The sequence below is a fragment of the Symphalangus syndactylus genome, chromosome 10, assembly GCF_028878055.3.
Source record: "Symphalangus syndactylus isolate Jambi chromosome 10, NHGRI_mSymSyn1-v2.1_pri, whole genome shotgun sequence".
NCBI classification, from domain to species: domain Eukaryota; kingdom Metazoa; phylum Chordata; class Mammalia; order Primates; family Hylobatidae; genus Symphalangus; species Symphalangus syndactylus.
Window position 1 is genome coordinate 88,667,345 of NC_072432.2, and position 16,134 is coordinate 88,683,478.

Below are 16,134 nucleotides of genomic sequence, written 5' to 3' on the forward strand. Positions count from 1 at the left end.
ACACCCAGATGAACTCAGCAGTCTAGGAGTGTACAAAGTAGAGCAGTACTATGGCCTCCATTATTAGACCATATTTATATTGCTGGTGCCTAAAATAACAGCAATTTTTAATTTTTTATGATTATAAAAGTAATTATCATTGTGAGAAATTCGGAATACAAAGGAAAGCATATAAAACGACATAAAATTCAGGCACACACCTGTAATCCAAGCACTTTGGGAGGCCAAGGTGGCAGGATCCCTTGAGGCCAGGAGTTCAAGACCAGCCTGGGCAACATAGCAAGACTCCCTCTCTACAAAAAACTTTAAAAATTAGCCAGGCATGGTGGCACACACCTGCAATCCCAGCTACTCAGGAGGCTGAGGTGGGAGGATTGCCTGAGCCCAGGAGTTCAAGGTTGCAGTGATCTATAATTGCATCACCGCATTCCAGCCTGAGTGACAGAACAAGACCCTGTCTCTAAGAAAAAAAGAAGAAAATTAAAATCACTGGGAATTCCACAACCTGTCTGTAACTCCTGCTTTTGTTTTGGAGTATATCCTTCCAGTGTCAGTGGTGTTTTTAGGGAACCCCCCATAAGTACTTTATATATGATGTTGCTAAGCCATAGCTTCCCCATTCTTTGTGAGTAGTTGGCTTCCTGAACCTAAGAGCAAGGAGTGTGTTAAATTCTCATCTTGTTCAGTTTGGTGTGTTTCTTCAGTCATTTGAAATGTGTCTGTGTTTATCAGTTTACTAGTTGCCCCTCTAGCTTTGAAGCCTTTAACAAATTTGTCAGGGCTGGGTGCAGAGGCTCACACCTGTAATCCCAGCACTTTGTGTTGTTCAGGCAGGAGGATCGCTTGAGCCCAGGAGTTCAAAACCAGCCTAGGCAACACAGTAAGACTCCATCTGTACAAAAATTTTAAAATTGTCGAATCTTCCCTGGGTCTGCAGGATCTGCATTTACCCCAAGGGCATTCAGCTCAGCCTTTGTAGAAGGCACCAATAAAGCATAAGACCAAAAATATGTAGGTATATATCTTGCAAAGAATTTGAAGTTCAATATCTATTTTTTGAGACAGGGTCTTACTCTGTCAGCCAGGCTGGCATGCAGTGGCACAAACATGGCTCACCGCAGCCTCAACTTCTCAGACTCAAGTGATCCTCTAGAATCCTCCTCAGGGTTCAACTATCAGCTATTTTTTTTTTTTTTTTTTTGGTAGAGACAGGGTCTCCCCATGTTGCCCAGGCTGGCTTTGAACTCCTGGGCTCAAGCAGTCCTCCTGCCTCAGTCTCCCAAATTTTTGGGATTACAGGCATGAGCCACTGCACCCAGCCTTGGACTGTCTTATACTTGCTTTATGATTTAATATTTTTATTTTGAATTACATAAACACCTAATTTTGGCCCTTGCATGGTTTGACATAACAATATCAATTCAAAAAGGACTAAGGTTAAACCACAGTGAAAGAGTCTCTGTCTAGACTGGCATCACTTCATCCCTTAACAACCCATTACTGCCTCACTTAGGCCTTATAGCCAGGCTGTATTTCTCTACCTTGTCCACAAGGATATTAAATAATCTTTTCTCTTTTTTTTCTTTTTTTTTTTTTTGAGATAGAGTCTCATTCTTGTTGCCCAGGCTGGAGTGCAATGGTGCGATCTTGGATCACTGCAACCTGTGCCTCCCAGGTTCAAGTGATTCTCCTGCCTCAGCCTCCCAAGTAGCTGGGATTACAGGTGCCCACCACCATGCCCAGCTAATTTTTCTTTTTAGTAGAGATGGGGTTTCACCATGTTGGCCAGGCTGGTCTCAAACTACCAACCTCCATCACCTCAGGTGATCCACCTGCCCTCAGCCTCCCAAAATGCTGGGATTACAGGCATGCACCACTGTGCCCGGCCTATAAATAATGTTGTTGTATGTTTTCTGATGCTACCTACTCTTGCAGCACCTTCAGTTCTCCTTAAGCCCCTCCTACCCTCACTCTCAACTGATTATCTTACATCCTATTTTGTATTATTAATTAATTTATTTTTTGAGAGATAGGGTCTGTTACCTAGGCTGGAGTGCTATGGCACAATCATAGCTCACTGCAGCCTTGAACCCCTGGGCTCAAGGAATCCTCCCACCTCAGCCTTCCAAATTGCTGGATCTACAGGCATGTGCCACCATGCCTGGCTATTGCTTTTTTTTTTTATTTTTGTTTTTTTTGTAGAGATGGAGGTCTCACTATGTTGCTCTCAGCCTGATCTCAAACTCCTGACCTCAAGCGATCCTCCCACATTGGCCTCTCAAAGTGCTGGGATTATAGGTGCAAACCACTGGGTCCAGTTAAGATCTTACTTTAGAATGGGTAGGCTGGGCACAGTGGCTCACACCTGTAATCCCAGCACTTTGAGAGGCCAAGACAGGCAGACCACCTGAGGTCAGGAGTTTGAGACTAGCCTGGCCAACAGGGTGAAACCCCATCTCTACTAAAAATGCAAAAATTAGCCAGGTGTGGTGGTGGATACCTGTAATCCCAGGTACTTGGGAGGCTAAGGCAAGAGAATCATTATAACCTGGGAGGAGGAGGTTACAGTGACCCAAGATGGCACCACGGCACTCCAGCCTGGGTGAACAGAGCAAGACTGTCTCAAAAAAAAAAAAAAAAAAGTATATAAAGGTCTCACTATGTTGCCCAGGCTTGTCTTGAACTCCTGGCCCTGGCCCCAAACAATTCTCCCAACTTGGCCTCTCAAAGTGCTGGGATTATAGGCACAAGCCACTGGGCCCAGTTAAGATCCTATTTTCTTGAGCAAATTAAAGTTATCAGAAGAGAACTGCCAAAGGCTCCCACCCCCACCATCAACCTGCCGCCTGCATTTGTGCCCGTATACTCTGCTTTTCCTCCTATTCCAATGGCACTGTCTCTGCTGCTGTCTGCAGCCAGCCCCCCTGTGCTCTAGATCTCATCACTTCAAGGACTCTTGTGCATCAATTGTCCCTCTCATCTGAGTCATTCTTATCTGGATGCAAACATGCTGGCATTTCTCCCATCAGAAAAACAAACAAATTTGAACTCCCTTTCCCCTCCAGTCACAGCCTTTCTCTACTCACCTCTACAGAGAAATTTTGTGGAAGCGTTTATTTATATTCTGCCTTCAGTTCCTCTCCTTCCATTTCTTCCTTGAACCCACCCTAAATTACGGGTTTGTATCCAGCACTTCACCAAAACTTCTCTCGTAAAGGTCATTTGTGATCTCTGCGTGGCCAAAGCTGTTTGGCTGCTACTCCCCAGTCTCCTTGGGCTCAGTCTTGGATTCTCTTTATCTGCACTTACTCCTGGGTGATCCCACCCAGTCTATGGTCTTAAATATCTAATGACTTTTCAACCTCCAGTACCATATGTATAAATATATATATATATATTTTGGAGGGTGGGGGGAGGTTTTGTTTGTTTGTGTTTTTTAAATGGAGCTGAGGTCTCACTATATTGCCCAGGCTGCTCTTGAACTCCTGAGGTCAAGTGATCCTCTGGCCTCAGCCTCCCAAAGTGCTAAGATTACAGGCGTGAGCCACCGCACCTGGCCTCCAAATTCTAATCTTGACATCTGAACTTTGATATCTAGTAAGCAATCATGCTTCTTCCAAATTTGTTCCTCCTGCAGGCTTCCCCCTCTGACATAACTCCATGCCTTCATCCTTGACTCCACCCCACATCCAATCCTGTCCGTCTTTGCTTCAGGTTATATTCAGAATCTCACCACTTTCTCACTGAGCTGCTGCAAAAGCAATCAATGCTGTCATGGAAATTAGAAAAAGGGGCTGGGCACGGTAGCTCACACCTGTAATGCCAGCACTTTGGGAGGCCAAGGTGGGCAGATCACTTGAGGTTAGGAGTTCAAGACCAGCCTGGCCAACATGGTGAAACCCTGTGTCTACTGAAAATACAAAATTAGCCAGGCATGGTGGTGCACACCTGTAATCCCAGCTACTTGGGAGTCTGAGGCAGGAAAATTGCTTGAACCCGGGAGGCGGAGGCTGCAATAAGCTGAGATCACACCACTGTATTCCAGCCTGGACAACAGAGCAAGACCCTGTCTCAAAAAAAAAGAAAAAGAAAAAGGCACACCCTTTGGCAGATGCAACTGTGTACTTGTGCAGGGTACAACCTGCTTCTACACGTGTCCCACCTTCCCACAGCCTATTGTCCATACTGTAGTCAGAGGGATCCTTTCAAATCAATCCCTGTTTGAATCATGTATTGCTGCTGGAAGGTCTGCTAGACTAGAAGGGCCAAAATGGTCTCCCTCACATGTCTGGCAGTCAGCTGAGCCTGGGTGCTTGGTTTTCCTCCATATGGCCTCTCATCCTCCAGCAGGCAGGATTGGGGTTCCTCTCAACATGGTGGTCTCAGGGTTTCACAAGTGTGGTCTGGAAATCAGGCCCCACCCCAGATCTCCTGAATCAGAATCTGCATTTTAACGAGATCTGTAGGAGATTGTTATGCACAACAAAGTTTGAGAAGCATTGCTTTAAAACACAAACCTAGGCCAGGCACAGTGGCACATGCCTGTAATCCCAACACTTTGGGAGGCCAAGGCGGGAGAACCGTTTGAGCCCAGGAGTTTTGAGACCAGCCTGGGCAACATAGCAAGACCCCGTCTCTCCAAAAAATAACAAAACTAGCCAGGTGTGTTGGTGCACACTTGTAGTCCCAGCTACTCCAGAGGCTGAGGCAGGAGGATCGCTTGAGCCCGGGAGGTGGAGGCTGCAGTGAGCCATGATCTCCAGCCTGGAGGACAGACTGAGGCCCTGTCTCAAAAATAAGTGAATAAATAATAAAATAAAAATCTGATCAGTCTCTGCCCAAAAACCTGTAAAAGCTTCCCACCTTACTCACTGAAAAAGCCCTTACCTTGGCCTACAAGGCCTGTGTTGTATAGGCCTCCTTGACTTTCTCTGCTCCTCCTCTCCCCGTTACTCCCACTCAGGGGCCTCCATACTGTGCATTTAACAGGCCAAGCATGCCTGGCCCCAGGGTGTTTTTCAGTGCTGTGGACAACCCTCCCATGAACTTGCTGTCCCCTCTGCCTGGAATGTTCCTCAATCAGCTCTTTGCGTGGCTGCCTCCCTCACCTTCTTTAGGTCTTCACTCAAGTCACCTCATCAGTAAAGCTTCGCCTGACAACCTTCTCTAAAACCACAACTCCAACCACATCCCAGCTTTCCATCCTCTTTTCTGCTTATTTTTCTACATAGAGCTAATTAGCATCTAATATAGCATATCTTTTATTTATTTATTTATACTTTTTTTTTTTTAGATGGAGTCTCTCTCTGTCACCCAGGCTGGAGTGCAGTGGTACGATCTCGGCTCACTGCAGCCTCTGCCTCCTGGGTTCAAGTGATTCTCCTGCCTCAGCCTCCTGAGTAGCTGAGACTACAGGCGTGCGCCACCACGCCTAGCTAATTTTTGTATTTTTAGTAGAGACGGGGTTTCGCCATGTTGGTCAGGCTGGTCCCAAACTCCTGACCTCATGATCTGCCCGCCTCGGCCTCCCGAAGTGCTGGGATTACAGGCGTGAGCCACCGTGCCCGGCCTTATTTTATTTATTGTCTGTCTTCCCCCTCTAAAAATGTAACTTATATAAAGAGAGGGTTTTTTTATTGTGGTAAAATTATACATAAAATTGACCATTTTAACCATTTTCAAGTGTACAGTCCCGCAGTATTAAGTACATTCATGTTGTTATACCTTCACCAACACCACTATGCATCTCCAGAACTTTTTCATCCTCCCAAACTAAAACTCTACACTCATTAAACATTAACTCCCCATTTTCCCCTTCTCCAGCCCCTTACAATCTCCTGTAGTACTTTCTGTCTCTATGAATTTGATTGCTCCATATAACTGGAATCATACAATGTTTGTCCTTTTTTTTTTTTTAGACAAGAGTCTCGCTCTGTTGCCTGGGCCGGAGTGTGCAGTGGCATGATCTTGGCTCACTGCAACCTCCACCTCCGGGGTTCAAGTGATTCTCCTGCCTTGGCCTCCCAAGTAGCTAGGGTTACAGGCACCTGCCACCACGTCCGGCTAATTTTTGTATTTTTAGTAGAGACGGGGTTTCACCGTGTTGGTCAGGCTGGAGTGTTTGTCCTTTTGTGCCTGGCTCATTTCACTTAGTGTCATGTGCTCAGGGTTCATCCATGTCGTAGTATATGTCTGAATTCCTTCCCTTTTTTTTTTTTAGAATTTCCTTCCTCTTTAAGGATATGTATATACCACATTTTGTTTATCTGTTTATCTATTGTTGGACATTTGGGTTGTTTCACCTTTTATTTAGCTATTGCATAGTGCTCCTACGAACATGATATACAAGTATCAGTTGAAGTCCATTCATTTCTTTCGGGTATATACCTAGAAGTGGGATTGCGGGACCATACCCAGCCAGCAATGAGATTGCTGGGTAATTCTGTTTAATCTTGGCAGGAACGCTAAAGGTAAGAGTTTTTGCCTGTGTTGTTCACTGATAGGAGCCCAGAGCCTGGCACAAAGTACACACTCAGTAAATTCTCGTTGAACTAACTGTTTAATTTCCCTATCTAGGAGCCTGGAATCTCAGTCTAAGAAGGCCGTGCAGCTTATCTGACCCAGCTTGCTCTCAGTAGTCCCATTCTGACTTCTAATGCTTGCTGTTTCAAGTTCAAAGCCCCCCAAACAGGCCATAATAATGTGTTCTAGAACTTTGCTGGGAATCACATCAAGCTCACCATTGCTTTACGGACTCCACCTTCCTTCCATGGCCCCTTCAGGTTCCCGACCCCTTTCTCTTTCTCCGAAGCTCCTATGTCACCAACAGAAATCCCATTTACAAGTTCTTGCAGCACCCTTGGCTGTCATATCTGGTCCCTTTGGATTAGTCTGGTGCTTGCTGGGTTTCTTTGCTTCTCTTGAGCTCACTTCCCCCATGTCCCCAAAGGCTCCACTGCACCTTAGTGCAAAAAAATGATTCTCTTTGATAGGAGACAGAGGTGAAAAGGCCTGAGGGAATTCTGCTTTCTCTGTTACCTCCAACCTGACCCTTCAGGCCCAAACAGGCCTAGCTTTTTCTTTGTTCTTGTTCCAAATATAATGCTTTTTAAATTGTCCTTCGGAGGGGGGCGCCGTGGCTCACGCCTGTAATCCCAGCACTTTGGGAGGCTGAGGAAGGCAGATCACCTGAGGTTAGGAGTCTGAGACCAGCCTGGCCAACATGGCAAAACTGTCTCTACTAAAAAATACAAAAATTAGCCGGGTGTGGTGGCACACGCCCGTAATTCCAGCTACTTGGGAGGCTGAGGCAGGAGAATTGCTTGAACCCAGGGGGCGGAGGTTGCAGTGAGCCAAGATCAAGCCACTGCATTCCAGCCTGGGCGACACAGTGAGATTTGGCCTCAAAAATAATAATAATAGGCCAGGAACAGCGGCTCACACCTGTAATCCCAGCATTTTGGGAGGCCGAGGCGGGTGGATCACGAGGTCAGGAGATTGAGACCATCCTGGCTAATATGGTGAAACCCCGTCTCTACTAAAAAATACAAAAAATTAGCTGGGCATGGTGGCACGTGCCTGTAGTCCCAGCTACTCGGGAGGCTGTGGCAGGAGAATCGCTAGAACCTGGGAGACAGAGGCTGCAGTGAGCCAAGATCGTGCCACTGCACTCCAGCCTGGGTTGACAAAGCGAGACTCTGTCTCAAAAAAAAAAAAAAAAAATCTGATGTAGAGTCTGCCTTCTTGCCATCGTTTAAATATTGAGGTAAATTTCTTTGCACCTTTCTTCATCTGCACTTTCTGCTTCACCAGATGGCTTCATATAAGTGGAAACTGACCAATAGCTGCATCCCAGCAAGGCATTCTGTAGAATTTTTTTTCTTAAGGTCTTCCTGTATGGCTAAAATATTCTGTAGTTATGAGAAAGCTTGCTTCTGATCATGTTAAACATTAAAGCTAAAGAGGGTGGGGAGTCCTCTGAACCTCTTTTGGTTCTAGGGGCTGTTCAATTTAAAAAAATTAAAGAATAGATAACTGAAAATAAACTAAAAATAAAGAAGTCGCATATAAACCAACATGACTTCTGCATTACACTGACATCATTCCCTTAAGTTACCTATCACCAGTGAGCCAGTTCATGTTAAAGAAGCACTTTGTAGCACAACTGTCTGTATTTAATTGCGATCATCTGGTTTCCTCCCACCTTTATCCCTTTTTTTTTTTTTTTTTTTTTTTCCTGAGACAGGATCTCACTCTGTCACCCAGGCTAGAGTACAGTGGCACAATCACAGCTCACTGCAGCCTGGACCTCCTGGGCTCCAGTGATCCTCTCACCTCAGTTTCCCAAGTAGCTGGGACTACGGGTGTGTGCCACCATGTCTGGCTAACTTTTTTTTTTTTTTGTAGAGATGGGAGTCTAGCTATGTTGCCCAGGCTGGTCCCCAACTCCTGGGCTCAAGTGATCCCCCTGCCTTGGCCTCCCAAGGTGCTGGGATTATAGGCGTGAGCCACTGCACCCAGCCTCCTCCATATATTATTTTTAAAAAATAAATAGAGATGGTGTCTTGCTATATTGTCCAGATTAGTCTCAAACTCCTGGCTTCAAGCAATCCTCCTGCCTCCGCCTCCCAAAGTGTTGGGATTACAGGTGTGAGCTACCACACTAAGCCTAATGTACAAAGTAAGTTACTGTTGATGATTGAACAGAAATTACTCATCTTCAAGCTTCTGACATACATTAATCTTCTCAATGCTTTGTACATCCTAAATTCTCAAAACGTTTAAAGAAAGCAAAACTAGGCCGGGCGCGGTGGCTCACGCCTGTAATCCCAGCACTTTGGGAGGCCGAGATGGGTGGATCACGAGGTCAGGAGATCGAGACCATCCTGGCTAACACAGTGAAACCCCATCTCTACTAAAAATACAAAAAATTAGCCGGGCGAGATGGTAGGTGCCTGTAGTCCCAGCTACTTGGGAGGCTGAGGCAGGAGAATGGCATGAACCCGGGAGGCGGAGCTTGCGGTGAGCCGAGATTGCGCCACTGCACTCCAGCCTGGGCGACAGAGCGAGACTCCGTCTCAAAAAAAAAAAAAAAGAAAGCAAAACTAGGAACAACTGTATAGAACTCTAGATCCATGGTAGGAAAATGGATTGCAGCCCTGGGCGATTTGGGGAGGAAAGTGCATGGTGAAAGGTGTGAAGTCATGACCAGGTAGATAAACTTCAGGGCTTCCCTTTGATGGGAGTAACAGTGTTGTATAACCTAATCTCAGAAGTTACATGCCATCATTTTTGCCATCATCTGTTAAAAGCAAGTCACCAGGTTCAACCCATATACCAGAGGAGAGGCATGCTCAAGGATGTCAATACCAGGAGGCAGAAATCATTGTGAGCCATCTTAGAAGCTGTACGCCACACTCCCATTTCACAAATCAAGAAACTGAGGTACTGCCAGGCGTGGTGGCACATGCTTGTAATCCCAGCATTTTGGGAGGCCAAGGCAGGAAGATTGCTTGAGGTCAGGAGGTTGAGGCTGCAGTGAGCCAAGATTGCACCATTGCACTCCAGCCTGAGCAACATAGTGAGATCCTTGTCTCAAAAACAACAGCAACAACAACAACAACCAGGTTCAGAGAGGTTCAGTAACTTCCTCAAGGTCACCTAGTAATATGCTTAGGCAGGATTCAAACCCAGAGCAACTCTCCCTTTAATTAATTTATTTTTTTGAGACAGGGTCTCACTACTGTGTTGCCCAACAATTCAGTAATGCAGTGCTGGCTCATTGCAGGCTTAACCCCCTGGGCTCACACAATCTTCCCACTTCAGCCTCATGAGTATCTGGGACTACAGGCACATACTACCACACCTGGCTAATTTTTACATTTTTTTTTTGTAGATAGAATCTTACCGTGTTGCCCAGGCTGGTGTCAAACTCCTGGCCTCAAGCAATCCTCCCACCTTGGTCTCCCAAAGTGCTGGGATTACAGGCATGAGCCACCATGCCTGGCCCTTTTAATCACTAAGCATATTAACAAAGTCACCTTAAATAATATTTAAGTAGTAGCTACTATATGATACTTACATGTTCTCTCATTTAATCTTCACAATAGAACTACAATGTTGGTTAATATAGTTCCTATGGGTAACAGATGAGAATGGATGAATGAATCCATATGTATAGGCCAGGCACAGTGGCTCACACCTGTAATCCCAGCACTTTGGGAGGCTGAGGCAGGTGGATCACTTGAGGCCGGGAGATCGAGACCAGCCTGGCCAACATGGTGAAACTCTGTCTCTACTGAAAATACAAAACTTAACCGGGCGTGGTGGCGCATACCTGTAATCCCAGCTACTCAGGAGGCTGAGGCAGGAGAATCCCTTGAGCCAGGAGGTAGAGGTTGTAGTGAGCTGAGATCGTGCCACTACACTCTAGCCTGGGCAAAGGAGCAAGACTCCATCTTTAAAAAAAAAAATGTATAACTGTTCTAGACAAACTCTAAAACCATTTTTCCTCAGCTCTCACAACAGTTGACACAGAAGACTTCTGTGACCCCAAAATATTTGAGAATTTCTCTGCACCAGCAAGCAAGCAATCAGTTCTGCAGCAGACACCAAGCAGGTGTCTTCCAATTCAATTCCGACGCTATCTACCTAGAGATAGTGTCAGATACTACAGTTCAAGGGCTGGGTCCCCAAGGCTGCACCTCCCTTCAGACACTAGTCACAAGTCCAGGCCTCCAAAACTTGTGACCAACCAGCTTCAAGTTGGGAGTTCCCACCCCTGCCAACCCCTGCTTTGGAGTTCAATTAATTTGCTGGAGTAGCTCACAGAACTCAGGGAAACAATGTGTTTACTGGTTTATTATAAAGGATATTGCAAAGGATACAAATGAGGACATGTGTAGGGTGAGTTGGGTGGAGGGGGCGGAGCTTCCATGCCCTCCCTGGATGCGCCACCCTCCAGGAACTTCTGCATGTTCAGCTAGTTGTTTTTTGGGGTTTTGTTTTTGTTTTTAGATGGGGTCTCATTCTGTCACCCAGGTTGGAGTTCAGTGGTGCGATCTCAGCTCACTGCAACCTCCACCTCCTGGGCTCAAGCGATTCTCATTCCTCAGCCTCCCAAGTAGCTGGGATTACAGGTGCACACCAGCATACCTGGCTTTTTTTTTTTTTTTTTTTTTTTTTTGGTATTTTTGGTAGAGACAGGATTTCGCCATGTTTCCCAGGCTGGTCTCAAATTCCTGGGCTCAGGAAATCACCCACCCTGGCCTCCCAATGGGCTGGGATTCAGGCATGAGCCACCAAGTCCAGCCATGTTCAGCTATGCGGAAGCTTTGTGAGGCCAGTCCTCTCGGGTTTTTAATGGAAGCTTCATGATGTCAGCATTCCCTTCCCAAATTCTCCCTCTGGAATGAGGATCTTATGACCCACTATCAGAAAGGCAGGCGAAGATTAGAGTCCTGCCTTGGGCCAGGTGAAGGGAAGGGCAGGAGAAGGCCAAAGAGATGCTGTTTCCTGAGGCCTGCTCCTGCGGTCTGACACACCCACATCATAACACAAGACTAACAGGGGCTGTGGGAATTAGGAGCCAGGAACTGTGGATGAAAACTTAGAGTGTGTGTGTGTGTGTGTGTGTGTGTATACATATATATATATAAATAAAACACCCCGTGGGAATTAGGAGCCAGGAACTGTGGATGAAAACTTAGAATATGTGTGTGTGTGTGTGTGTGTGTGTGTGTGTGTGTGTGTGTGTATACATATATATATAAATAAAACACCCTGTGGGAATTAGGAGCCAGGAACTGTGGATGAAAACTTAGAATGTGTGTGTGTGTGTGTGTGTGTGTCTGTGTGTGTATACATATATATATAAATAAAACACCCTGTGGGAATTAGGAGCCAGGAACTGTGGATGAAAACTTAGAATGTGTGTGTGTGTGTGTGTGTGTGTGTGTGTGTGTACATATATATAAAAATAAAACACCCTGTGGGAATTAGGAGCCAGGAACTGTGGATGAAAACTTAGAATGTGTGTATGTGTGTGTGTGTGTGTGTGTGTGTGTGTGTGTGTACATATGTCTAAATAAAACACCCTGTGGGAATTAGGAGCCAGGAACTGTGGATGAAAACTTAGAGTGTGTGTGTGTGTGTGTGTGTGTGTGTGTGTATACATATATATATATAAATAAAACACCCTGTGGGAATTAGGAGCCAGGAACTGTGGATGAAAACTTAGAATATGTGTGTGTGTGTGTGTGTGTGTGTGTGTGTGTATATATATATATATAAATAAAACACCCTGTGGGAATTAGGAGCCAGGAACTGTGGATGAAAACTTAGAATGTGTGTGTGTGTGTGTATATATATGTGTGTGTGTATATATATATATATATATGTATAAAACACCACAGTAACCATTTGCCCAAGGCCACAGAGTGGTTGAGGGTACTACCATTCCAAGACAGAGTGGGGACCAGTGGAGAAAGGTTTGGCCTGGCCTTGGGAGGGGAAGCGCTCTGGACAGCCTGCCTCTGCTTTCTGTATTGCGGGACGAGGATGGCTCATCAGGCTCCTCTGGGTCCGCGTGGAAAGACCCCTCAACACTCTTGGCCCATCTTAGCACAGGCCCACCAGACCACCACTGATACCCTCATTTCACTTGCTGTGGATGGAAACCTGAACGTGTCAGGCACTGGACGGGAGTCATGCTCACACCACGCTCCGGCCACGCTGGCCTTTGAGTCCCCCAGTCTCAGAGCTTTGATCCAGACTCTTCTCTCTGCTTAGAATGTGCCCCATCCCTGTTAACCTGGTAAACTCTTACCCCTGCTTCAGCTCCCAGATCAGATTTTCCTCCCTTGGGGGGTCGCTCCTGGCTGGAAGACTAGATCAGGCCCCTCGGCCACGTGATTTCCTAAGTGCACTTACAGCAGCTTCTCACAGTGCAAGCTGTAGGGTGCAGTGGAGGGTGAGCCCCGGGACGCTGGCCCGTGTCTGTTTTGCTCGACCTTTCATCTAGCACAGGGCCTAGCAAAGAGGAGCAGTGGGTGAGTGTTGCTATTTATGGGATGCCAGTCAGGTCGGGGTGCCTCCTGTGGGTGATGCCAGGATCAGCCAGCCGGTTTTCCCCAGGAGACCTCTATCCTGCAGTAACCTCTACATTAAAATGCTAATAGGAAATAATGGAAGGGCTTCCTGACTTCCTGTGTAAACACTTAAAAGGGACTTCTGGAGACCACTCATTTTGTCATGTTCTGTCCTTGAGTAATGACTTTAGGGTGAGACTTTCATGCTCTGAAGGATAAATAAACTCGTAGCAGGAGGGGGTGCAGGATCTATTTTAGGGTAGAGGGGAGGCCTGTTTCAGAACCTTTCAAATTGCAGGGCCTATCCTGGAAGTGTAGAAAAGAGTTTTTAATAGGAGAGGAGCACATAACATTCATTATGTTAAAATAATGTTTACAAAGAGTTTGTAAGAATGCTGCAAGAAAATGCACATGCTATATAATATAATGTAAATATATACACGTACATCTCATTTTATCTCACTTATGTAAAAATATGCATTCCTAATAATGGCTTATCCTTACTGAGTGACTTATTAAATGTCACAACAACCTTTTAAAGTAGGTACTCTTACCTCCATTTTGCAGATAGAGGTTAGGTAATTTTCCCAAGGTCACACAGCTAGTAAAGGACAGAGTTCATATTTGAAACCCAGTCCGTCAGGCTCTGTAGCCCCTACTCTTAACCACTGTATTATGCAGGGAGAAATCCATCAACATATTGTCTTTGGGTGGTGGTTTATTTTCTTCTCTATTCTCCAGGATTTTCTATTTGGATTTACTATAGGAGTTAAATGATAAACTTTTGAATAGGGAAGAAGGTGGGGTGGTGAAATTTGAAGGCCAAACATGCTTTTAAACAAAAGAATTCACCCCATTTCCTTTTCCACTTTTCTACATTTTCTAGAAGAACTGATGACCACCCCAATTTTACGGCCCACTGAGGCCCTGTCCCCAGAAGATGGAGCCAGCACAGCACTCATTGCAGGTAATAGACTCTGAGCCAACTCCAAGGGACCTTCTGGATCAAGGGCATCTCTCTCCAGAGAAAGCCTGACCAAATCCATTAATGGGCTCACTCTGGCATGTAAGTTGTATTACACACACACACACACACACACACACACACACACAGCTATAAAAGACTCAGAGGCTTCTGTCAGAAGCACTACCAGTAAATGACAGGTTGGGAGGTGGCCGCAAATAGATATGCATACGGACGTAACACTTGAGTACGTGGGTAGGGATGAGGATATATGTGGTTGGTTGAGTGGCTGAGGAAGAGGGGGAGGATCAGAGAAACCACTTCCTGTTAGGATAAGCCATTTCCTGTTCCCTCCTTCCCGTTTCTATAAGAATCGGGAACTGGTTTGGGAGGGAGTTCACTTTGTCAGAAATCAAAAGCATGTGTCCTTAGCTTAAGCACCAGGAGACTCCAGGTATTATGTGCCATGGAAATTGGGGTTGGTGGGGGAACATGGGTTTGGATGGAAGTGGACACTAGTTAATGAAAACAAGAGGATCTTTATGAAAACAGTGACTAAATCAGATGACTCCAGGAATTACGGAGACATCCTCAATCCTGAAACATCTCTACATTTTTCCCTCTCCTTTCCAAGTTGTTATCACCGTTGTCTTCCTCACCCTGCTCTCGGTCGTGGTCTTGATCTTCTTTTACCTGTACAAGAACAAAGGCAGCTACGTCACCTATGAACCTACAGAAGGCGAGCCCAGTGCCATCGTCCAGATGGAAAGTGACTTGGCCAAGGGCAGCGAGAAGGAGGAATATTTCATCTAATGATTCCCAGGCCCCAAGGAGCTTATTCCTGGCTCCAGCGCTAACACGTTGACTGCTTATTACGGGAAAGTTTTCTCTGAAGCCAGGGAGAAGCATTGATAGATGTGGGCAAATCCAAGCTCCAGCCAGGTCACAGTCCCAAATGCCGACATCACTGACTCCAGGGACCAGGGACATGGAGAAAGCTGTTTATGGTATCTTTAACCAGGCGCTCTTATTAGAGCCGGTGTCTGTGACTGGCCAACAAGATGTGGCTATGCCAGGGGACATCTGAGTATGTGCCCAGTCATCTTTTTTCACAGGTTGAAGGGAGAGAAAAGATTTTGAGTTAGGGTCATTGGCTGCTCTACTCTGTCCCCTACCTGGTCACCTAGTGATAGCCCCAGTGGAGATACTGTCCATACAAGGTCTTCCCAGAGGCTGGATCCCACAGTAAAAGGCCAGGCCAGGAGGGGTAGGACACTATGGAGATCTTACCTCCTGATAAATGTGCTACATCCCCTAATCTGAGCCCTTCCTTTCTGTGTTCCCCAACAACCTCATGCTTACGTGATTTTTATCCAAATTAAAAGTTTTCATTGCTACAGAAATCAGATTCTCATGTGCAAGAAGTAACTACATTTTGGCTTATTTTTGCTTAAACATTTTTGACATTTTCTTTTCCCTATTTAACACCTTTACGTATGTTCTCTTCCAAGCAATAAGAACCCTAGGAAAGTTCTAGAAGTTTGCAGAACTATCTCAGGGATTTGAGACAAAGATGGTGCAGGAAAACTTGTTCCAGGGGAACATCATTAGAAACACACCCTGGGAGGGCCGGGTGCGGTGGCTCACGCCTGTAATCCCAGAACTTTGGGAGGCTGAGGTGGGTGGATCACAAGGTCAGGAGATGGAGACCATCCTGGCTAACATGGTGAAACCCCATCTCTACTAAAAATACAAAAAAATTAGCCAGGCGTGGTGGCGGGCGCCTGTAGTCCCAGCTGCTCGGGAGGCTGAGGCAGGAGAATGGCTTGAACCCGGGAGGCGGAGCTTGCAGTGAGCTGAGATTGCACCACTGCACTCCAGCCTGGGCGACAGAGTGAGACTCCGTCTCAAAAAAAAAAAAAAAAAAGTACCATGGGAGATGAGTTGTTTCAAGCCTCCATCCTGGCAAGGGCCAGAATTTCCCAGAATCCCTTCTACGTATATACAGAAGGAACCAGGAAAAATCAACCTACCACCTTTCCCAGTGTATCCTCAGAATCAAGCCAAGAAGCTTCTTGGATT

General features: G+C 45.9%; 1 protein-coding gene across 6 annotated transcripts in view; it reads left to right on the forward strand.

Annotated features, from left to right (window-relative positions):
• The window catches only part of SMAGP (small cell adhesion glycoprotein), a 34,095-nt gene extending 18,640 nt beyond the window's left edge, over positions 1-15,455 (forward strand). For 5 of the 6 annotated variants that reach the window (XM_063610650.1, XM_055294827.2, XM_055294828.2 and 2 more), the window contains 2 exons: positions 13,975-14,055; positions 14,687-15,455. In XM_063610650.1, the coding sequence (XP_063466720.1) occupies positions 13,975-14,055; positions 14,687-14,865 (260 nt within the window). In that variant the 3' untranslated portion in view covers positions 14,866-15,455. Of the gene's footprint in view, positions 1-9,895; positions 9,956-13,974; positions 14,056-14,686 lie in introns of those variants that run through there. The other variant, XM_055294825.2, reaches the window with a different exon arrangement.
• Positions 15,456-16,134: the final 679 nt, after the last annotated feature.